The 23,462-nt window shown below is 28.1% G+C and overlaps 3 protein-coding genes and 1 long non-coding RNA gene across 9 annotated transcripts; 1 reads left to right on the plus strand and 3 right to left on the minus strand.

Annotated features, from left to right (window-relative positions):
• The first annotated feature begins 255 nt into the window (after positions 1-255).
• On the plus strand, positions 256-4,458 carry LOC136089218 (uncharacterized). Of its 4 annotated transcripts, XM_065814977.1 has the most exons (7): positions 256-455; positions 1,142-1,252; positions 1,441-1,669; positions 1,905-3,300; positions 3,425-3,503; positions 3,984-4,017; positions 4,156-4,458. In XM_065814977.1, exons 1-4 carry the CDS (start codon positions 383-385, stop codon positions 2,614-2,616), a joined length of 1,125 nt encoding a protein of 374 aa, XP_065671049.1. In that variant the 5' UTR covers positions 256-382; the 3' UTR covers positions 2,617-3,300; positions 3,425-3,503; positions 3,984-4,017; positions 4,156-4,458. The 4 variants fall into 4 exon arrangements, with proteins under 4 accessions (XP_065671049.1, XP_065671048.1, XP_065671047.1 ...); XM_065814976.1 differs by having other exon boundaries at positions 327-455; positions 3,425-4,017; XM_065814975.1 differs by having other exon boundaries at positions 327-455; positions 3,425-4,458.
• Positions 4,459-6,092: 1,634 nt separating this feature from the next.
• On the minus strand, positions 6,093-9,113 carry LOC136089219 (uncharacterized). Of its 2 annotated transcripts, XR_010642864.1 has the most exons (4): positions 8,837-9,113; positions 8,565-8,714; positions 6,611-8,265; positions 6,093-6,472 (listed from the first exon to the last, which is right to left on the minus strand). XR_010642864.1 is itself a non-coding variant. In XM_065814980.1 (3 exons), the coding sequence occupies exons 1-3, from the start codon at positions 9,066-9,068 to the stop codon at positions 7,046-7,048; spliced, it is 1,602 nt and encodes a 533-aa protein (XP_065671052.1). In that variant the 5' UTR covers positions 9,069-9,113; the 3' UTR covers positions 6,093-7,045. The 2 variants fall into 2 exon arrangements, 1 of the variants encoding a protein (XP_065671052.1); XM_065814980.1 differs by having other exon boundaries at positions 6,093-8,265.
• A 1,729-nt stretch (positions 9,114-10,842) lies between these two features.
• Positions 10,843-12,909, minus strand: LOC136089330 (uncharacterized). Its single transcript, XM_065815295.1, has 2 exons — positions 12,823-12,909; positions 10,843-12,558 (listed from the first exon to the last, which is right to left on the minus strand). Exon 2 carries the CDS (start codon positions 11,831-11,833, stop codon positions 10,901-10,903), a length of 933 nt encoding a protein of 310 aa, XP_065671367.1. The 5' UTR covers positions 11,834-12,558; positions 12,823-12,909; the 3' UTR covers positions 10,843-10,900.
• A 7,215-nt stretch (positions 12,910-20,124) lies between these two features.
• Positions 20,125-23,327, minus strand: LOC136090231 (uncharacterized). Of its 2 annotated transcripts, none has more exons than XR_010643271.1 (4): positions 23,265-23,327; positions 22,194-22,262; positions 20,876-20,951; positions 20,125-20,231 (listed from the first exon to the last, which is right to left on the minus strand). It is a non-coding gene; the product is annotated as an uncharacterized LOC136090231 (long non-coding RNA). The 2 variants fall into 2 exon arrangements; XR_010643272.1 differs by lacking the exon at positions 23,265-23,327 and adding an exon at positions 22,408-22,560.
• Positions 23,328-23,462: the final 135 nt, after the last annotated feature.

Raw genomic sequence — 23,462 nt, forward strand, 5'->3', positions numbered from 1 at the left:
ATAGTATAATAATGTGATTAAATAACATAAATAATATAAATATATTTTATTTAATTCGAAAAAATGCACTTTATATATAGGCTGTATCATTTTGTAACTAAAGTCAAAATTCTGGGACATTAGGGCAAAGGAGGGCATTAAGACCACTTTTTTCATATACTTTCAGATTTTTCTATTGTAAAAAATGAATACTGTGAAGTTCACGAATATGTTTTTTCCTAGTGACAGACAACATATTTGTATAAGAGGCATAGCATTTTATCCTTGGGGCGAAAAAACCACGTGATCATTGCGTAATAAAAAAATAAAAATATCTACCATTACGGTATGGGGGCAAACAAATACGTTGATTTCAGTACAACGCTACTTAAGCGCTTTGGAAATGTCTTATGATTATCAAGAAAAACTATCAAAAGAGGCTGCTGAACGTTACCAAAATAAGTTAGATTTAATAGGTAAGCTTTCTATACAACTAATAAAATTTATTAAAAGAAATTTTATATTAGGTTACATATTAAACACGCTAATACTGTTAGTGTGTTTACTTTATTAAGTAAACACACTAATACAGTATTAGTGTGTTTACTCAAACACATTAATAGTATTAGCGTGTTAAATATGAAATATGATATAAAATTTCGTCTAATAAAGTTTAGTAGTTAATCTTGCGTTTAATTATACTATTTATTTATTTAATCACACTAATACTATTAATAGTATATTACTAATACTATTAGTAATAGTATTTAATACTATACTTTTAATCGCTACTAATACTATTTAATAGTATTAGTAGCGATTAAATAAATAAAAAGTATAGTGTGATTAAACACAAGAATAGTATTAGTTTGCTAATAATGTATCAGTTATATCTCTAACACACTATTACTATTACTATCATAATAATTGTATTTGTACTAATCCTATTAGTAATATCAATAGTTTTATATATATATATATATATATATATATATATATATATATATATATATATATATATATATATTATATTTATATATATTATATTTATATATTATATATATATGTTATATATATATTATATATATATATTATATATATATTATATATTAGTTGAGTGATTACTTGTTAGTTAAATTTGGATTTAAAAACTACATTTTAGGTCTAAAAAAGTGCCCTTATAAATTTGCATCAGATGAGTGGAAAGATGATCCAACTGAATGGCCTGCTCTTGCCTATCATCATGTTTATCAATTTCTAATAAAAAGTCCTAGTAAGTAATTTATTATTGACCAAGACAGATAAAGAGCAATTTAATAAACAGTATTATTTAGTTTATTACACAGTACAATTTGATAATGAGAATATTATTATTAACATAGTATTAGATAATGTGTGATTCAGGCAATTAATAAGCATTTAATCATTTAAACATTTAAGTTACTATAATAACAATTATAGGGATATATTCTAGTGAAGCCATGGAAAACTTTAAATCATTAGATGCTTACAAATTTTTTATTGATGGATGGGTTCAAACTATAAAACATCAAAAACTCTCTGGTGGAGCTTACATTCTCCATAGCGAAGTCAGACCATCATTCAGGACCGCTGAAACAACTCATCAACCATGGGTTGCTATTGAAAATTTGGGGAAAGTATTGGCAGGACATTGTGATTGTATGGCTGGGTAAGTTTTATTTTTAGAATCCTAAAACTTACTTATATCTTTCGAAAATTATTTAATCAATGTTTTCTCAATCAACATCTCACATTTTTAAAATAATATATATTTATTCAAGAAATAAGATTAATTGTAACATATAAACAGTCCTTACATTTTTCTTACACCCTTAGCATACAGTACAGTATTTTAAACATAGCTAATTAGGTCTTAAAAAGTCTAAAATTCTTTCTTTATTCAGGCTTGGTGAAACATGTTCCCATGTAGCTGCAGTTCTTTTCAAGATTGAAACAGCAAACAGGATTGAAATGACTCATAATGTATCAACTGATCTTCCATGCAAATGGAATCAAAACTTCACAAAAAACATAAACCCATCTCCAGTTTCTAAAATAAATTTGTACAGCAGTAAAGCAAAAGAGAAATTGAATTTATCAAGAAAATCTTATGATGTTGAAGTGACACATAATGACGAAATGGATTTCATTAAGAGTTTGTCAACAATTAAAACTAGACCTGTAGTTTTGCATCTATTTCCTCAATATGATGGACCATTTATTGAACATAAGGTTTTTGTACCAAAGCTGCCTTCAAAGTTGCCTTCAAGCTTAAGAGAATTTTACTCTCCAAAATACATTGATTTTACTGCTGAAGAGTTAAATAAGATATGTACTGAGAAAAAGCAATCACTAACTCTTTCTGCAGATCAAATTTTTTATGTTGAGGAGGCAACAAGAAACCAAGCACAGTGTGAAGCATGGTGTCAGCAAAGAGCTGGTAGATTAACTGGATCTTTACTAAGTGAAATCTACAAACATGCTATAAATGATACAACTTCATCATCACTTATAAAAAATATTTGCAATCCCTCGTCAATCAATCTTCATGCTCCACCAATTAAATGGGGTAAAGAGAATGAAAAATTGGCTTTCCTTTTATACCAATCTGTATAAACTTGGATGGAGTCATTGGCAACCAGCAGATTAGCTTGACAGATATTTCTTTGCATGAGGTATTTCAGGTTAAAGATGTTGGTTTTTGCATTGATTCCAATATGCCATGGATAGGAGCATCTCCTGATGGGATAGTGACATGTGATTGTTGTGGCTCTGGAGTGCTTGAAATAAAGTGCCCCTACTCTTTGAGAGAAAAGTCACTTTTAACAGAAATTAAATCTGGTTCCTTTTATGTATTTGAAGATAATAACCTATATTTCTTAAAAAAAGACAATAAATATTATTTTCAAGTTCAATTAGAAATCAGAGTAACTTTAAGTCAATATTGTGATTTTATGATTTGGACTCCAACAGAGTTTTTAGTGATTCGAATTAAACCAGAGGTTGATTTTATTGATGAAGTTCTTAAAAACGTTACCATGTTTTGGGAATAAGAAATCTTACCAGAGCTTTTAACACAAAGAATTGAAACAACTAAATTGAAAAAACCTAATAAAAAATGTTCATCCCCTAAAAAACAAACATTATATTGTTTTTGTAAAAGACCATATTGTTTGTCAGATATATGGTAGCTTGTGATGATTGCGACATTTGGTTCCATCCATCATGTATAGGCCTCAAAAAACTACCTAAAAAAAAAGCCTGGTATTGTAAAGAGTGTCGAAAGAAGAAATAGAACAGGTGTATATATTTTATGTATTGATTGTTTTAATATATGTTTAAAAACAATTGATTTTGTCTTAAGTTAATATTAACACAGTGTTGGCTTACTCGTCAGCCATATGTATATTTTTATTTTGTTTAGACCCCTACCGTGTTGTTACTTAACCTGTTAGTCATAATATGTGTTCTGTTTGGAGCTCTAGCACAGTGTCGGCTCACTTGTAAGTATATTTGGATTCTAATTGGACCTCTGATGAGGTGTTTACTAACCGGTAAGTGGTTATGTGTATATTTGTATTTTGTGTCGACCTCTGGCGCGGTGTTGGCTCACTCATAAGTCATTATGTGTGTTTGTGTTCTGTGTCGACCTCTGGCGCGGTGTTGGCTCACCCGTAAGTCAATATATTTGTGTTCTGTTTCGACCTCTGGTGCGGTGTTGACTCACTCATAAGCCATTATGTGTATAATTTTGTTTTGTGTTATTGTTATAATTTTGTTTTGTGTTATTTGTACGTGTGTTATTGTTGTGATGTTTTGTGTTGATAGACAACTTGGCTTACCTTCTCGTTGGTGTCTATTGTTACAAATGATTATTAGATAGTTTCTTTACTGAAACTCGCTACTTCTAATCATTCACTAAAAGCCAAGAAACATGTTTTAAACTAAAACATATTTTTAATGTTGTCATTTTTAATCTTTAGTGTTGTTCTTAGGTCACAAAAACAATCTCACAAAGTAAGTTTCTTCTTTATTATTTATTTGGTCACATTTTTAATACTTCACATTAACATAATACATAAGACATTAATGTATAATTAATGTTTTCAGCATAAATTGGTTGCATTTTCTTTAGTAGATATTTATTTTCTTTAGCAGTCTGCTGTTGTCACTGGTTTTGGAGAGTACCTTCGTGAATGAAGTTAAAAAGTCAATTTTCTAAAAGCCAAGACAAAGCCAAGTCGTTAATCCTCATACCATTTGCTAAAAACTTTATAAATATTGTTACAATGTTATAATTCAAATTGTTATAATTAGTAATTTTGATCATTTCATTATTATACTGTGAAAAATATTTTTTTATTTATAACATTTATTCCACATATATTAAAAATATGCGGAAAAGATATTACTCTGTGGAAAATTTTAAGCAAAATATAGAATTTTTAAATATGACTAGATTATGTAGTATTTTTGTAAGTATTTATTGACTAGTCTGTAAAGTGCAATAATTTCAAAATGATGAATTAATTGAATTCCGTGATTCCTTTATTCGTATTTGCACAGATTAATTGTAATATAACGCGAAATTTCGTTCTAAAGAGTCAAGTAAAATCTCTTCAGCCTGCAAAATAGATTGTTCTGTCTAATCCCGACAGATTTAAAAATGAAATCTTATATTATAATTTCTTTTTTACATATTTAGTTACATATTATAATGATTGTTAGAATGTAAAGTAAATGTTACGTTTGAAGTTGTTGTAATTAGGCAAATAAACAGTCATCGCCTGTCCCTTGAGGTTTTTTTTCGGACTTTCAAATACAATCCCCGTGTAATTTATGTATCACTTATTGACATAGGTATTTTATATTATTTATAAAATAGTAATTTGATCATAATTACGTAAAACAAGTAATTTTATCTACTCCTTCAGACCGGTTGCGTGGACACTGGAGCAACTACACCAGGTACTTTAAGTACACGTATATGATTACGCAAAAAAAGATTTATTACTTTTAATTGCTATGAAAGTAATATATTTCTTTCAAGAGATCGCAGTTAAAGAGACTACTAAAAGGTTAAAAAAATTTAGTCATTTATTTTTTCTATAGTTGATAGATAACTGTTATAAATTTCAAGTCAAATAACAATGGTTCCAAAGGCATTAATGTGAACTACAAACAAAAAAAACTAAATTATGGTGGTGGAGGGGAAGGGGAGAGTCTCGCAGATACATGATGTAATCTAATAAAACATCATTTATATTTTGTTTTTTATATCATTTTAAGTTTATTATTATTTTATATGTAAATTATTGTTTACCTAGTTTATTTTAAAAATGATATAACTGTTTATAAGAATACAGCAATTTTTATAGAATGGGTTAAATGTTCACACAATTTTATTATTAATATAGGTGCCTGAAGCGACAGCATATTTTGCCAATGAAATGTACATTAACTACTATATTTTTGTTTCGTATTCTGCGAACACCTCACCGTAAATATTAAAAAAAGAAATCCTTCATCTTTCGATTTAATTATTAAGATGATTGTGTACTTAAGGCAATTACACTATGCGGAAATAGGATTTTACTTTCTTAGCAATTAAAAGTAATAAATCTTTTTTTGCGTAATCATATACGTGTACTTAAAGTACCTGGTGTAGTTGCTCCAGTGTCCACGCAACCGGTCTGAAGGAATAGATAAAATTACTTGTTTTACGTAATTATGATCAAATTACTATTTTATAAATAATATAAAATACCTATGTCAATAAGTGATACATAAATTACACGGGGATTGTATTTGAAAGTCCGAAAAAAAACCTCAAGGGACAGGCGATGACTGTTTATTTGCCTAATTACAACAACTTCAAACGTAACATTTACTTTACATTCTAACAATCATTATAATATGTAACTAAATATGTAAAAAAGAAATTATAATATAAGATTTCATTTTTAAATCTGTCGGGATTAGACAGAACAATCTATTTTGCAGGCTGAAGAGATTTTACTTGACTCTTTAGAACGAAATTTCGCGTTATATTACAATTAATCTGTGCAAATACGAATAAAGGAATCACGGAATTCAATTAATTCATCATTTTGAAATTATTGCACTTTACAGACTAGTCAATAAATACTTACAAAAATACTACATAATCTAGTCATATTTAAAAATTCTATATTTTGCTTAAAATTTTCCACAGAGTAATATCTTTTCCGCATATTTTTAATATATGTGGAATAAATGTTATAAATAAAAAAATATTTTTCACAGTATAATAATGAAATGATCAAAATTACTAATTATAACAATTTGAATTATAACATTGTAACAATATTTATAAAGTTTTTAGCAAATGGTATGAGGATTAACGACTTGGCTTTGTCTTGGCTTTTAGAAAATTGACTTTTTAACTTCATTCACGAAGGTACTCTCCAAAACCAGTGACAACAGCAGACTGCTAAAGAAAATAAATATCTACTAAAGAAAATGCAACCAATTTATGCTGAAAACGTTAATTATACATTAATGTCTTATGTATTATGTTAATGTGAAGTATTAAAAATGTGACCAAATAAATAATAAAGAAGAAACTTACTTTGTGAGATTGTTTTTGTGACCTAAGAACAACACTAAAGATTAAAAATGACAACATTAAAAATATGTTTTAGTTTAAAACATGTTTCTTGGCTTTTAGTGAATGATTAGAAGTAGCGAGTTTCAGTAAAGAAACTATCTAATAATCATTTGTAACAATAGACACCAACGAGAAGGTAAGCCAAGTTGTCTATCAACACAAAACATCACAACAATAACACACGTACAAATAACACAAAACAAAATTATAACAATAACACAAAACAAAATTATACACATAATGGCTTATGAGTGAGCCAACACCGCGCCAGAGGTCGACACAGAACACAAACACACATAATGACTTATGAGTGAGCCAACACCGCGCCAGAGGTCGACACAAAATACAAATAACCACTTACCGGTTAGTCAACACTGCATTGTTTCTAAACTACCATCATTCTGATGGTGGTTTAGAAACAATGCTTTCACCTAAATTTGTCAATGCTGCACACACAGTCACAATCTTGTCGAAACTCGCTAAATCAGCTGAAACTGCTTCATCTTTAATACTCCTAATGGTTCGTAATGGTATGATTCCTTTTAAAATGGTAAATCTATTTTTCATAAGTCCAATAACTCTCTCTATGTGGATCCTAACTGATGATATTTTTCTTGAATCTTCAACTTCTTTTGCTGATAACTGTGACTTTCCTCTTGTGAAAGCTGGAGTAATTAATTCAGTACTGCTCCCAACAGCAAAATCCTCTTTTAGAATAAAGCCGCGATCAGCTAAAATTTGATCACCAGGCATGTGATACTTCAATGTGTGAAATTGTGATTCTCTAACAATATGGACATCACTGGTTCTTCCACCCCAGCAGGAAATAAATACTTTTATAGTACAATGTTTTTTGTATTGGCTGTATAATTGTGCTCTTGACATTAAAGAGGATGGGGATTCAACAAAAATCTCAAAACAATCAATTATTGATGTTAATCTTGGGAACTTAGCTTTGAAAACTGCAGGAATAGTGTCAAACAAGTGATCTCGTTTTTGCATTTTGATTAAGCAACTTAACTTTAAATACATAATATCTATCCACTTCCAAAAATAATTTATGGCTATTTGTTTTGCAATGTTGCATATAAAAGCAATCATTTCAAAGGTGTAATTATGTCTTAATTTAATTATACATACCATGATTTGATTATACATTTCTTCCTTTGAATTTCTCCCATCGCTAACTTTTGCAATTAAATATGGTAAAAGTTTTTCCAAAACATCAAACTCTAAACCTGTTAATGTTACACATTTTTCTTTATACATGCTAATGTTTGCATAACTAAATGGAGAACTTGGCTTTAATTTCAAATCTGAGACTTCTAAACGAAGATTATATGTTTCTTCACGTAAATTATTCATTTCTATGTATATTGCATCTCTTTCTGGATTCTCAATTGATGTTGTTGAATTTATTTTTGCACTCTGTTTTGGTGAATCAATTTCTTCGCTAATCAAATTAAAATCAATGCCTTCGCTAAATTCAGTTGTTGTTTCGTGTTGGTTCAAGACACTAACATCCTCCACTCCAGTCAATGCATCGTCAGTATTTATTTGTTCACTGACTTCATCAACCTGTGAGTTATTGTCAAGACTCTTTTGTACACGATATTCTAAAAAAAATATTTGCATGTTTCAGGTATATAGTAAATACAAATACAGACATTAAAAAAAAAAATGTTCTGATTCAACTATTTTTTTAGCAAGAAAAAGTTGTGAAAATAAATTTGATATTTCATAATAATAAAATTTGTGCTCTACAAGCTATTTAACATTATTTTATCTAAAAAAAAGAAGCAATAAACATATAATTTATAAATGCTTAGTTTTAATGCATAACAAAAAAAAAATTGCAACTATTACATAAACAGTTTTTACAAAAACATTTTAAACAACAAGATAAATTATATACCAAGAGAACTGTTCAATCTATTTATTCTCCTTTCATTTTGTGACAACAATCGGTTTTGTCGGTGGGATGATTCCACTATACTTTTTTTAACACCTAACATACTCACTGATGGAACATAGTCAATATGCTTTTCAAAATTCTCTTTTTTTCCTGAAAGAAAAACATACTTACTATAAATAGAAATGTAAAAACAAAAAAAACAAAAAAATAAATAAATAAGTTTAAGACAAATTTGTGATCAAATATTTAGGTCATTCAAATACAAAACTTACCAGATACAAAATGTTTTGAGGATACATAGACATGTTTTGTATTTGGCGACCAAAGTTTGTTTTTGCAAGATGAATCAATTCTATATATAGCATTAAGCCACAATCTTCTTCTCTTTGAATCAGCAGGCAAAATATAAAAACTCAAGTTCCGATGACTTTTAACATTGGTTGAACAATCAAAAACACAGCATCCTTTCACCATTTTCAAGCGCAATGTTTGCCCCCATACCATAATGGTAGCCGAATAGTTAGTTAATGTGACGTCAGCTTCGCCGCAAGGATACGGAAAAAAAAAGTTTTGTATAGTGCCAAGACTGGTAAAAAGTTATAAAAAAAAAATCGCAAAAAATAAAAAAAAGGGGGCAATAAGACCAAGTATATTGAATGTATATATTTTTACCAAGATTTAGCGCAATTGTTAAAATTTTATTTGATAACTTAAATATTGTCCCTTTTTGTAATTAAAGTGCCTTCAACATTATATAAAATGTCAAATATGTCATAACACACCTATTTATCACTTCTATCTCCACTTATTCCAAAACCTTTCATGCGGTATATGGTAAAATACGGTACAGTAGAATTTCGACCAGGAATAAAATACTATAAAGCTAAAACTTTGTTCAAGTAAACACAAATGTATGATATTTCACAAAAACAAAAGCCCCAATTATTGTAGCTCCGAAAGGTGAACTTTTGGGTCTATATAAAAGGGCCTATATAATTGCTTGGGGAGAAAAAAAGATTTTTCAAAAAAAAATATTTACTGTTGGAACAATTTGACTAATTCTAATTTATATTCGTATAAGAAATGTGGTCTAAAAATGAGTATTCAAGAAGTTATTATTAAATATGCCAATCAAAAAATTATAAGTAATACAGGTATACATTATAATTTGACTATTGAAGTAATCCTTTATAGACGATATAATTTATACCAAGTTAAATCTATTGTCTATAGCTATTCATTATATAAATAAAATAAATTTCAAATCCAATTAGTGGTGTGTGGTGACTAACCACAGATCTATGCCAAGGGTGGATCCATAGTAAGGGGGAGGCTATCACTCCCTTAGACATTTGCAATTTTTTTTTTTTTTGTAAACTTTTATATTAACACAGCACTTTGTTTAAATTACCTGAGTAAACTAAAGAGGCTTTTTAAAATCAGCAAAAAAAATTATGGACTTGGCCGCTTAAAAATCATCAAAACTGAAAATTAACCCCCCCCCCCTCCTTCATAGGTGGTCAGGATCCACCAAATTGAAAAACATGCCTTCCCCCCTCCCCCCCCTATTACTACAAAGTCTTGACCCCCTTTCCACTTGATATGTGCTCTTCATTAGTGATCCAGTAGCGAAAAATTCTGACTCGTTAGTAACTTTATTTTCTTAATAATAACAAAAATATAGTGTTACTTTATAAAATCTTTAGTAAAAACTATTTGAAACATTATGGTTAACTTTTGAGTCAAAAACGAATGAAATAAACTTAATTATTTTTTATTTCATATATCGTCGAAATATGCAAACTTATAGAGGCCATTATCCTATATCTTGTCTTTTCTGTAAAATAATTACATAATCATTTATTTTTTTAATTTATTTTTAATTTATCCTAAGTTTCTATCCTTAACGTGTAATATTGTGGTAATTTGAGGCTGGGAACTGAAATATCTTAAAATTTTGACACTATTACCCGAAATGTGGGCATTGAGCTAATAATTTTTTTTACTATCTTATAAAACATTTAAATTTATCAGCAGATTTTTTAATTTGATCAAATAACCTTATGTTTAAAGGTTACAATCATGTAAGATTTCACCTTCCCTAAAATGAGGGGGTTGTATACTTTACTTGATCATATTTTTAGAATACTAAATAAGATTAAAAACTTGTTGACGAACTTAAAAATATCATAAAACTGTGTGAAAACAAATATTTAAAAAGGAGTCAATTAAAAAATAATAATTTTTAAGATTATATTTTTACAAAAGCTTAGAACAATTACTATACTTTCACTCCATGACTTTAACATCATCTAATTCAGTTATCATAGTACATTTTACATGATACCAAATGTCACAAACATCGCAGCGCACCCACTGATCACCTTTATCTCCACAGCCACCACATTCAGGACATACAATATTGCTGTTGTCATCATTATCATTTTTATTATTATTTTTTTTTTATTCAATTTTTTTTTGTTTTGTTTTTTTGAAGCTTCTCTTGTTCGTTTTAAACATGCTTCTGATGTTAAACTTTCACCGTAGCGAAACCTTTTAACCCGTGCAGATCTTCCATGAAGAGAGGTTTCTGCACATTTAGACTGTAATTGCTTAAGAAAAAAATCTTTGATAGAGGAAGTCGATGTAGAAACTGGTAATGATGAAGGAGATGATATTGATGTTGAAATGGGAGCATCGTTAACACAAATGCTTTGAAGATTAGACATTGAACATGATCTTGTGAGATGATTAGTGGAGAATGTAGGTTTCTTTACTGGTGACTGAAAACACTGATTAAATAAACGTGTGTCAATAGCATCTTTGTTAAGAGGGAAAATGCCAGTTCCCTTAAAACCACTTTTGACTTGTTCCATAGTAAAGGAACTCTGAAAAAGGGTACGTAGTAGCCCTGGAAAATGTTTCTTGGATACTGGTCCATTATGTGTTCTTGCATATTTTATAAGCAAACTTTGCCATTTACTTTTTACAGGTCGAAAAACTGATGTGTCTAAAGGTTGAAGAAGATGGGTGAGATGAGCAGGAATGCGTAGGAGAATAACATTATTTTTTTTTGCCAAATCAATAAGTGGGGAGCTAATATGAGAAATATGACCATCAAATATAAGAACACGTGGGCGGTTTGCAAGATGCTTTGTATACATTAGAAATATGCTTTGAAACCATTCTAAAAAATGAGGGCACTCCATCCAGCCCTTACTACTAGTAGTATAAACAGCTCCATCAGGGCCACCTTTAACCCAGTCCATATACAAATTTTTTCCTTTGTAGATAATATATGGTGGCAATATATGCCCACTAGCAGAACATGCACAATTGACAGTAATTTGCTCCCGGCCTGATCCACCAATGCTTTGCAACACTCGAGAAGCACCTCATTTTGCTAATACAATTTGCTCCTTTGGGCCAGTGATGAACCCTGATTCATCAGAATTGAATATTTGACTAGGAAGGTTATTAATTCTTGCATTTTTTAATGTTTTTTTCAACTAGATCAAACCAAATTTTGATGGTCTCAGGATTTTCAGCATGTTTTCTTGAATTGCTTAAATGTTCAGTTTTTCTTGGCGTAATTTTGGGATTTCTTTGCAAGAAAGCATGCAACCAGTCTTTACTTGGTCGAGAATCTATGAATGGTGTATCAATACTGTTTGTTTTAAGAAAATCTTGTATCAGATCTTTTACTTCACCTCTAGTAAAACCCCATCCCCAATCAGCCATTAAAATAAGACATTCTGACAGCTCTTTTTCTTGCTGTGAGGTAAAAACTGTTTTTCGTCCTGGATGAGAGTCGACTGATAGTTCACCGTTTACTCTTTTCGAAAGAGCTCTCCTGTCACACCTAAAATATTTGGATGCCTGGTTTATTGACATTTCTTTATTCAAAACAGAACTGCAGGCATCTATCATTTCCTGGCTATTTGAGTAGGATTTCCTTCCTCCCTGCTTCAACTTTTTGTATGTTCGAACCATTCTAAAAAAAAAAAAAAAATTTTTATTTTCAAAAATACATTTACGAAATTTATTTTTACATTAAAAAGTTGCTTTTAATTTTCGTCATAATTTTTCAACTAAATAGTATGAAATTTATAGCTGATTTAAATTTATTAGAGAGTTTTGCCACTTTTTACTAGTCAGCGAGGGCATTAAGACCTACTTGTTTTAAAATAAAAGTTTTATACTCTAAGTTAACTAATAAATAAAATTGTTTGTAACAAGTATCTCAAATAAGTCTTACCTTTGCTAGTATAACAAATAAAAATTGTGTGCAAGGTAATTTTAAAGGTATATGTTTAAAATGTCAAAACCTTGATTGGACGGCTCAATGACTCAATGATTTTTACTAAAATAAATATGACATTTAAATTATTATTTTTGTCTAAATATTACTTAAGTAGAATGTGTAACTTTAAAAAAAGACTTACTAAACTTAGATAGTACTTTACTTTCAAGAAAAATAAAAGCAAACAACTTGATATATAGACTTTTTATTTAAAAACTGAGGAGCACCGATATTGGAAAAGTTTTTCATAAACTTCGAACAAAATTAAAAACTGCCGTAAAAAACGTCAATATTGAAAACCAAATTAATCATGGTAAAAAATTAGTTGTTAGTCCAAGAAATGATTTAAACTACTCGCTTACGTAGTAAGTAAATATATATCATGAAAAACTTAGTAAATTATTATTTACACAATAGCATAAAGGAATTTAGTATTAGCTCTGCTCAAAAAGATCTTATTGCCCCTCTGATCTTATTACCCCGCTTTACCCTATACTTTGCAATCTTTGTTATTTATATCAAATTGAAAATGTTCAAAATTTTAGCTTATGTCATGCATAACAAGATTACATGGAACTCATTTTTTTTTCAATTTTTTTCAATTTTTATGCTCTTTATGGGAAATATTACTTATTAAATAAACTATATTAAAAGCAAAAAAATATTGAAAGCCTAATAGCCTAGGGAAAAAAGTTGTTGTTTGCTAAAAAATGATTTTATTCAAATAATAACAATTACAAATCATTATTGCAAAACATAATTGCTACACAAAATCATTTTCTCCAATTGTTATTTTGTAACTTTTTTGTTTAAATTTTCCTAATTTTTTCCTTTGCAACTACAGTTTTTTTGGTAACATTAGCAGACATCTTCTTTTTCTCCTCTCTTGCTAAAAGTATCACATTTTTCAGTCACTTGTCACTTACATGTTTTTTATGAATTGAGCACACTTTCTGTAGCTCTCCAAATCATCCCAGCAACCAAAATCTCCTTTAATCCATTGATTAACCTTTTCGTCAGAAACACTAACAATGAACCAACAAGGTTAAGAAGTGTCAGATGACTGTCCATATTTAAAATTTTTGTGGGCGAACGTGTGTCTAAATTTCTCTGGCTTAACACTAATAAGCAAATTTTTATTATTTCTAACATATTAATATCAGGCAAAACTTTGTCTGCTAGTGCAAGAACAACTATTTGTTCATCTAAATGCTTATAAATGTCTTTTAACATAGCCACATTGCATCTTGGAGCAGAGGCTGTTATTCTAATTTTTAGGAACCATAGGGCATACATAAAAGTTATGAAGCTGGCATAATTAAACTTTTCTTTATTGCATTGTAACAGGCTGCAAGAATCTAAATTTCTGAATAATTCTGCCTAGGAAGAATTAACTTAGCTTTAATAACTTGCGGTAATCACTTCTAGCAAAGGTTTCATTATGAATTGCACAAGTCATATAAGTTAAAGCTTTTTGGGCTTTTCCATAAAAATTATACCAGAAGCTAGTGTTCCATTGAAAGTTACATACATTATCAAGCCTATTTACCTCATTAAAAATTTCTTTTTTTTGTGAACATTTAGTATCGCCAAACAAAACTTCTAATAAATATGAAATGTGGAATTCATATATATACGTGTGTGTATATATATATACACACACGTATATATATATATATATATATATATATATATATATATATATATATATATATATATATATATATATATATATATATATATATATATATATCGTTTTGCTTTTCAACTAATCTATGATTTCATTTCTAATAAAACCACTTCTGTCTAGCAATATCAGACATGATTAAGTGTAATTATAAGTAGTATCTGGCATACCTAAAATAATTATATGATAAAATTTTAAATTGGTTTATAAGTTACATAAATAAAAATTTAAGAGCAAAAAAACATATGTAGTTAATTTTTCATATGTAATATTAAAAATTATTAGAGCCATTGTTTCTAATGGTAGGAAGCTTTCTATCTGGGAGACCATTAATGGAGTATTTCAGGAGATAAAGAATTCTCATTGGATTGGTAGAACAAAAATAATTTTTTATTTTAATTCCTTTTATTTTAGTTTTATTATTTCAATTATCTGGAAAATTAAAACTAACCTACATTTATACAATTAAAGTTTAATTATGCAGTATACTAGGCAGTAAAATAAAATTTGACAGAGACTAATTGTGTGAAATGTTTTGGTGTGAAATATTTGATATATTCTGATAAAAAGACTAAAATTTGTTGAAAGTTCTTTAAAAATTTTAGTCCAAAAAAGTACAAAGATAATTTTTTATTATAAAATTCAAAAAACTTCTCGTTTTGCACAAAAATTGGAAAAATGCAGCATCAACGTAAACTTATTAGACTTGTTTATATTATATATATATATATATATATATATATATATATATATATATATATATATATATATATATATATATATATATATATATATATATATATATATATATATATATATGTTCATGTGTGTGTATAATATTGTAAAAATGTTAAAAATTAAATGTTTTACTTGATTTTGATCTACTGGATCTGGATTTACTTGATCTTGATCTACTGAATACCTGATTTAAATGATGTGTCGTGTCATCTTTTGTACTTCTAAAATTTAAGTTGTTATTGCCTTTTGCTTAATTAGTATTGCTGTTTTTTTTTTGTTTTTTTTTTGTTGCTTGGTATCATTGTTATATTATTGTTTTTTTATTATTTTTAATGTCATTATTATTATTTTTATTTAACACTGATATTATTATCATTTATTACTATTTCAATTAACAGTATACATATCTAATATACTTGATTAAAATTACTGTGAGTTATCATAAGTTTTATTTTATTTTTATACAAACATTTATGTTCTTGTCAAACAAATATATGTTCATCTTAACTTTGCAATAACATTATAATATTAAATAATTGACCAATAAATCGACACAAAATTTAAAATTAATAAAAGTAATAATATTGGTTATTAATAAGTAATATACTAATATTATTAATAAGTAACACTACTAATATTATCATATTAGTAGTATTATTATATTGGTTAGTAATATGTAAGATAGTACTGTTTTAACAAACTTTCTAACAAAAACAAACAACAAAAGCCTAATTTGTTTTAAATATTTTAAGCTAAAGTCAGCCTTACCATAGGCTTTAAGGTTGGCAAAAGAAACTATCACTCAGATGTCGATCAAAGTCCACTTGTAATTATGCGTAATTCGCTTAAGGTATAATTATGCAAAATATTCCGATTGGTTAAAAATGTTCATAAAACCTTTTGTTTATGGAAAGCCGCAAAAACTATTTTACTAATCTTTTTATTACCAGGTCAACAATCTAAATGAGTTTAAAAATGTTTTGTTAAATACATCAAATATTGTTTTGATAAATCTATTAAAATAGATAAACTTTTATTTATTTTTTTTAAAAAAAAGTAAATAGTCTATGAAAAAATTTGATTTTTCTATGGACGATACGGAAATTTCCATGATGGAACTTTGTTTTAAAGCGGTCTTTGATAGAATTGGAAATGGAATGGAAATGAAAATGAAAATGGATACTCTTTTTGTTATTATTCTTCTTTACATGAAACATGCGTTTCTTGAATAGAATAGAATTTTTTAAAAGGAAACTCTACTAAAAAATGATCATATACATTAATGGTTAATTTAATAACCAAATAATAGTGACCTCTAGTAACCAAATGGTCTTATCCAGATATATAAGATAAAGATTTAATGTGTTGGTTCCCTATTTCCTGCCTAAGCAGTGGCGTAGCAAGGAATTTTGCGCCTAGGGCAATAATGAAAAAAATTGGCCTTTTTAACAATAACCTTTTTTTTTTTTTTTTGTAAATGCAATGCATTTTAGTGAAGCTGCACCAAGCGGTGAACGCCTTAGAGATGAATTATAAGTTAAAAAGAGTTCAGTAGAGTGAGATAAAAGTACAAAAGGACAGATGTCCAGTGGAAAACAAAGAGCCTCAAAGTAGAAAAATACTAAAAAACTGATAAGTAAAATGTTGTAAAAATAAACAATAACAATAAACAATAGTCGAGATACGTAAGAGTCATTTACTGTTGTTTTACTAAATTGTCTTTAGCGTCAAGCGTAAATGTGATGTGTAGACAGTATCAGTCATGGAGCAGAATTATTCGTTTTATAAGTAGTTATCATGTGGTCTGTATTATTAGGGTGGTAAACATACATTATCGATATAAGTGTGCCATAGACGTCTCGAGTACAATATGGATTCGCGCCTTACGGTACAGTATGAACACAAGAAGACCTCCAACTCTCGTCCGAGACTGGTATTCCAAAAGAAGTTCCACTCTTGGTCTACACCAGGGTATCTTTTTAAGGTATCTTATTGTGTTATCCCAAAAGGACTATTCTCAGAGTATCCCGTCAGGATAATTTTTTTCAATAATGAAAAAAATGCGCCTTTTTAACAATATATATATATATATATATATATATATATTTTTGCTACTTAATTTTTTTTCGGCTCCTTTAAGCCTTCACGCCCGGGGCTATTTCCCCTTTAAACCCTTCTCTCTCTACGCTACTGATTTTGAGCTATTTTTAAAAAAATGAAAATAGTTCGAAAGAATCAAATTGCATATCCCTTTTTGTTCTTGGGTTTAAAAAGTTCTTCAGTATAAGCACAGTCGAATTTGACTTTTTAAGGTCGGAATTGATCTGGCTAATCTAGAACAAATTTAAGAAGAATTAAGACCATAAATGTACCCCGAAGTTAACTGATTTAGTTACTTCGCCTTTCAGTCAATTTAGTAATCCAAATTTTGAAGAATATTCGACTGTCCTTTCTTTAGTATGTTATATAGAACAGAACACCTTGCAAATACAGTAGAACCTAGTTAACTCGGACCTTGGATAAGTCGGACTTTTACTAATTTGATTAGATTTTCTATTCCCCTTGAACTTTATATAAATACAGAGAGCTTTGCTTAACACAGGCATTTGTTAAGTCTATTTAGACTTTAAAACTATTTATCTATCTTCTATAAGAGTCCGACTTATAGAGACTGTAGTAATAATCTTTTTTTAAAACAGATTTTTATTTTTAAATAAAAAAAATTGCAAAAAGTTGACTTGTCTTACAATATATTAATAACAATAGCTATACAAAGGGAGTTTTTTATGATTTATTGAAACTTTGACCCTGGCAACCATGGCAACTTTCTCTACCAATTTCAAGCTATATAATTTTAATACCAATTAAAACACCTTTTTTCAAATTTTTAAATAAAGTGTTATTCAATTAGCCTAGCTTGCTCGCGGTTAGAATTTAGTTGTTGTGGTTTCACCTAGGTATTAACGATTTCTACTATACAAATGCTGGTGTCCAAATTAATATAAAATAAAATCTCTTGGGATTATGTTACGAAGCTCAGATTTTGAGCTTTTCTTAATATTTTTAACAAAATATTTACTTTATTAATTGCATATCATTTCAATTTTTAAAACTTTACATCGCCTCAAAAATCAGGCTATTTAATTAAGTAGTATGATTTGAAACAAATATTCAACGGAAGTTGAACATTTATTTCAAATCACACTACTTAATTAATTAGCCTACGGAAGACATAACGGTCTTGTCTCTGAGCACTATAATTAAAATAGCATTTGGGTGCTTTCCCGTGTCAAAATTTACCGATGTCACGCTTGCCATAAGCTAAATCTAAATCGTGGTTCTTGAACTACGCTTCGACAAGTGCGCTTAGGTTTCTAATACGGTGAGTCTGAAGTAACACAGCGGAAAATAAAAGCTTTATTTTAACCTCTCAAATCTAGATTTGAATTTTTAAATCTATTTTTAAATTTGAATCTAAATTTGAATTTAAATCTAAATTTTTAAATTTGAATTTTAAAATTTTTCAAATCTAGATTTGAATTTAACCTCTCAAATCTAGAATTGAAGCACGCAGAAGTCTAAAATTTAAATAAAATTGAACTTGCTATAAAACTCTATAATGACTAAAAAGGAATTTTTTATAGGTAAGTTATGTTCTAGATACCGAGAATCAAAATGTTTATATTTTGATAGTCCAAAGGTGTGACTCATGTTGGAGGATGAGTATTTCAAGTCACCCCTTAATGTCAGTAAAAAGATATTGTACGCAAAACGAGAATCACTTAAAACTATACCCTAACCATGATCCTAATGACTATGTAGTAGGCTATGTAATGACTAGGGTAGATTTTAAAATACTTGTTTCAAGGTTTGATGCCTACTCTGACCATATATTGTATTTTCTCAGAGTTGAGCATATTGAAAGCGCTTTATGTGAGTTCAATTCTAAATTTGATGCGTTGGTCTGTTGATATGACCAAGGATCAAATCCAGATTTACATTCTCGGAGACCTTCAGTAGAATCAATATTTGGGGCCCGCATCATTTATAAGTAGCAAAATTGCATAATAAAAAAATGATTCTCGTTTTTAACATTTAATATTTTTAACAAACCCATTAAAACGTCTGGTCCTAGGCTGGATTTACCTAGTCTGTCTATTGGTAAATCTGGCTCTAACCAGAGTTATTATTGGTAAAACAGAGTTATTATTGGTAAAACTGGCTCTAACCTAAGGCCGAAAATAGCAAAGCCACACGTTACAAGACCGAGTAGAAGGCTGCACTTTGCAAACAAATGTATTTTTCGTCTGTAAGCACAGTCTAAAAATTATCAACTGGCTCTTAAAACAAGAATTTGTTAAATGTGTTAAATATAGTAAAATAACACTGGATTGAAATTTTTTTTTTATAAAAAACATTTTTTATACAATCGCTTAAAATCAATTAAATCTAAAAAGCAATTAAATTTAAAATAACAATTTTTATTAGTATTCTTTTTAAAATTAGTATTCTTTTTAAAATTTTTATATAGTTTTGCTTGTTTTGAGTATCAAGTTAATCATCCTTAGAATAACTTATTTTTTCAAAATTTTAGGGACCCGCCATATTTCAAAGGGTCCTGAGCTACCCCTAACAACGACGTATTTAAAATTTTTAGAGCATACCGATCATACCTCCGCGGACGCATTAAGAACCTTGTTTATTTTTTTTACCTACGACTTAACAATCGGTAGTGTTGGAATCGGCGCGAAAAACATTAAAACGCAACCGAAAACAGTCAAACGTAGCCTCCACACTCTATAAAAAACAAAGTTACGTAAGTATTATATAAGTATTGAAATATTTTTATTATTGAAAAATTCGAGCTGGAGTTTAAGCTTCAACTTTGGGCGACCATACCGGTATACCGGTATCAAAATTGGCTAGGATACGTCTTTGCCTAAAAATATATATATATTTTTAATTATAAAGTTAGTATTATTTTATTCAATACATTCAGGGGGTAGGAGATAATGCTTTTTCAAAATTTTTGTTTCAAGAGCCACCCTTCAAAACATGTAAATAAAATTGGTTTTAAGAATATCTTTTTCATCAGTATTTTTTTAAATAAAAAACACCTTTTATTTTTAAATGTCTAATATTAGATCTTTATTTCAAAAATCGAAAAGTAAATAAATTATGACCTTTAAAATAAACTTATCAAATTAAACAGGGTATAAAAATATTTAAAAGAAAATGTATTTAAAGGTAATTAAAAGGTATTTAATGATACAGCAATTCAAAATAAACAAAAAATTGCTATAACACTATTTAAATAGTATGATAAACTAATAAAAAACAACAACAACAACAAAAAAACACAACAAAGGCAACCTTTAGGATGTGTGTGTTCACATTGCCTAATTAATGGATCATACGGTTTTTACATAATATACCGTTCATCGTACAACTATGTTACGAGGGCTATTGTCATGTTGTAGAGGATGATTAAAGATTCAAAAGGTGTCATATATGTTTTTGAAGACGTTAATAATAATAGAATAACGTTTATAATAATGTAAAAGGGAGTAAATACAAAATTACCTTTTCACATATATAACTTTAGAAAAACCATATACGCCAATCAAAATTGCTAATGTGACACTTGCCTTAAATACCTCTATAAAAAAATGTAAAATATCTTTACAACATTAAACAGTATATTTTAAGTCCAAAGCTTAATAAGAAAACAAGTTTAAAGTTTAAAAATTATTAGATGAAAGCTTAACAAATAAATAAAAAGTAAAAAAATTAACTCTAAACAACAACACAATTAACATTAACTCTAATCAACTAAATAACATTAACTCTAATTAACTAAATAACCTTAACTCTAGACAACTAAATAACATTAACTCTAATTAACTAAATATCCTTGTCTCTAGACAACTAAATAAAATCTCTTTAATCAACTAATTAACCTTAACTCTAGTCAACTAAATAAACTTAACTCTAATCAACTAAATAAACTTAACTCTAGACAACTAAACAACCTTAACTCTAAGCAACTAAATAACATTAACTCTAATCAACTAAATAACATTAACTCTAATCAACTAAATATTCTTGTCTATAGACAACTAAATAAAATCTCTTTAATTAACTAAATAAACTTAACTCTAACTCTAATCAATTGAATAACCTTAACTCTAGTCAACTAAATAAACTTAACTCTAACTCTAATCAACTAAATAGCCTTAACTCTAGACAACTAAACAACCTTGACTCTAGGCAACTAAATAACATTACCTCTAATCAACTAAATAACTTTAACTCTAGACAACTAAACAACCTTAACTCTAGGCAACTAAATAACTTTAACTCTAATCATCTAAATAACATTAACTCTAATCAGCTAAATAAACTTAAGTCAAGACAACTCGATAACTTTAACCAACTAAATAATATTAATTCTAAACATTAAAATTAATAAGATTCACTCTAAAAAAGAAATAAAATTAACTCTAAACAACTAAATTAATACCTAAGTAAACTTGCAAAATAGTAACACTCTAAATTGCTAAATTCTAAAAAAAAAATTAAATTATTATGCAAATAAATTATCGACATAAAACTATAAAGTTATTGAGCACTTCGAACAAAACCATTCAGCACTTTCATGCAGCAACACATATTCTGGTATATTTTCACATGCACGATGAAACCAGCATTCACATTTTTCACACTGTACCATATGCCTAAATTTAATATTGCTTTGCGTACAAATATAGTTAATTAAAACTATATTTGTACGCAAAGCAATATTAAATTTAGGCATATAATTTAGACTAGATAAAAATATAATTATAAGAAATGACTGAAACAATAAGTCCTACAATACCATTATAGATAATTCACTTACCTATCTTTTACAAATTTATCTGAAGCTGTCCAAACTTGTCTGCAAATGCAATATAGATTAAAGTTCAATCTAAACAATTTTTTTACTGATATAGTTTTCTACTACCATAGTAATGTAAACTTAAAGTAAACAGTTATAGAAAATAACTACTTGTTAAAGCTAATGCAATTATCAAAATACCTACAATTTTTATAAAAGCTATGTGTTATTTTACCTTTCCGAGAGGATGATTTTTATGACATATTAAGTTGTCTATCTCAACCTTAATTTTTCTAGAATATATCATAACATTTTGTTGTGACAAAGCACTGTGAATACTTTTAGACACTTGCCTCTTGCAATAATTACTTGGGTTAACAACCTAGAAAAAAATTTAAAGTAAAAAATTAGTTTAAAGAGATTTTGAAAAACTTTAACGCTGACAAAACTTATAACCTTTAAGTTAGTAAAGTATACAACCTCTTTCATGTTAACCTTTGCAGGGCATTCAAATTTTTTACTATCCTGAATGATGAAGTATTCAGATTTGTACCAATGGTCTAACTTCTTGAAATAAAAAATAATTTTTTGTTTTGTTTACCATTGGTACAAATCTGAATACTTCATCATTCAGGATAGTAAAAAATTTGAATGCCCTGCAAAGGTTAACATGAAAGAGGTTGTATACTTTACTAACTTAAAGGTAATAAGTTTTGTCAGCGTTAAAGTTTTTCAAAATCTCTTTAAACTAATTTTTTACTTTAAATTTGATAAGCCTATATATATAGGCTTATTTTTGATAAGCCTATATATATATATAGGCTTATCATTAAAAAAATGAAAGTGCTAATACATAGTATTAATAATAATAATAATAATAATAATAATAATAATAATAATAATAATAATAATATTATGTTTCAAAACTTTCATTAAATTTTTTTTTTTTACAAAACTATAATTTGATTATATTATTGAAATATTTAGTAAACAATTTGATTATAGTATTTAGCCTATTTGGTATTTTTTTTTTAATTATTCATGTTTTGTTAAATTAACTAATGGAAACCCTATATAACTTATTAAAACTACCTTTTCATTGCCACATCCATTCTTAATCGTTTTGATTTTTGTGTTCCTTTAAGAGCCTCTTCAATTCGCGCAATAAGAATTTTATAACTGGCATAATTATACCTTAAGCGAATTACGCATAATTACAAGTGGACTTTGATCGACATTTGAGTGATTTGAGTTTCTTTCGCCAACCAGGCTTTAAGAGGTTAGCTATCT

The sequence above is a fragment of the Hydra vulgaris genome, chromosome 13 (genome assembly GCF_038396675.1).
Source record: "Hydra vulgaris chromosome 13, alternate assembly HydraT2T_AEP".
Taxonomy (NCBI): Eukaryota; Metazoa; Cnidaria; class Hydrozoa; order Anthoathecata; family Hydridae; genus Hydra; species Hydra vulgaris.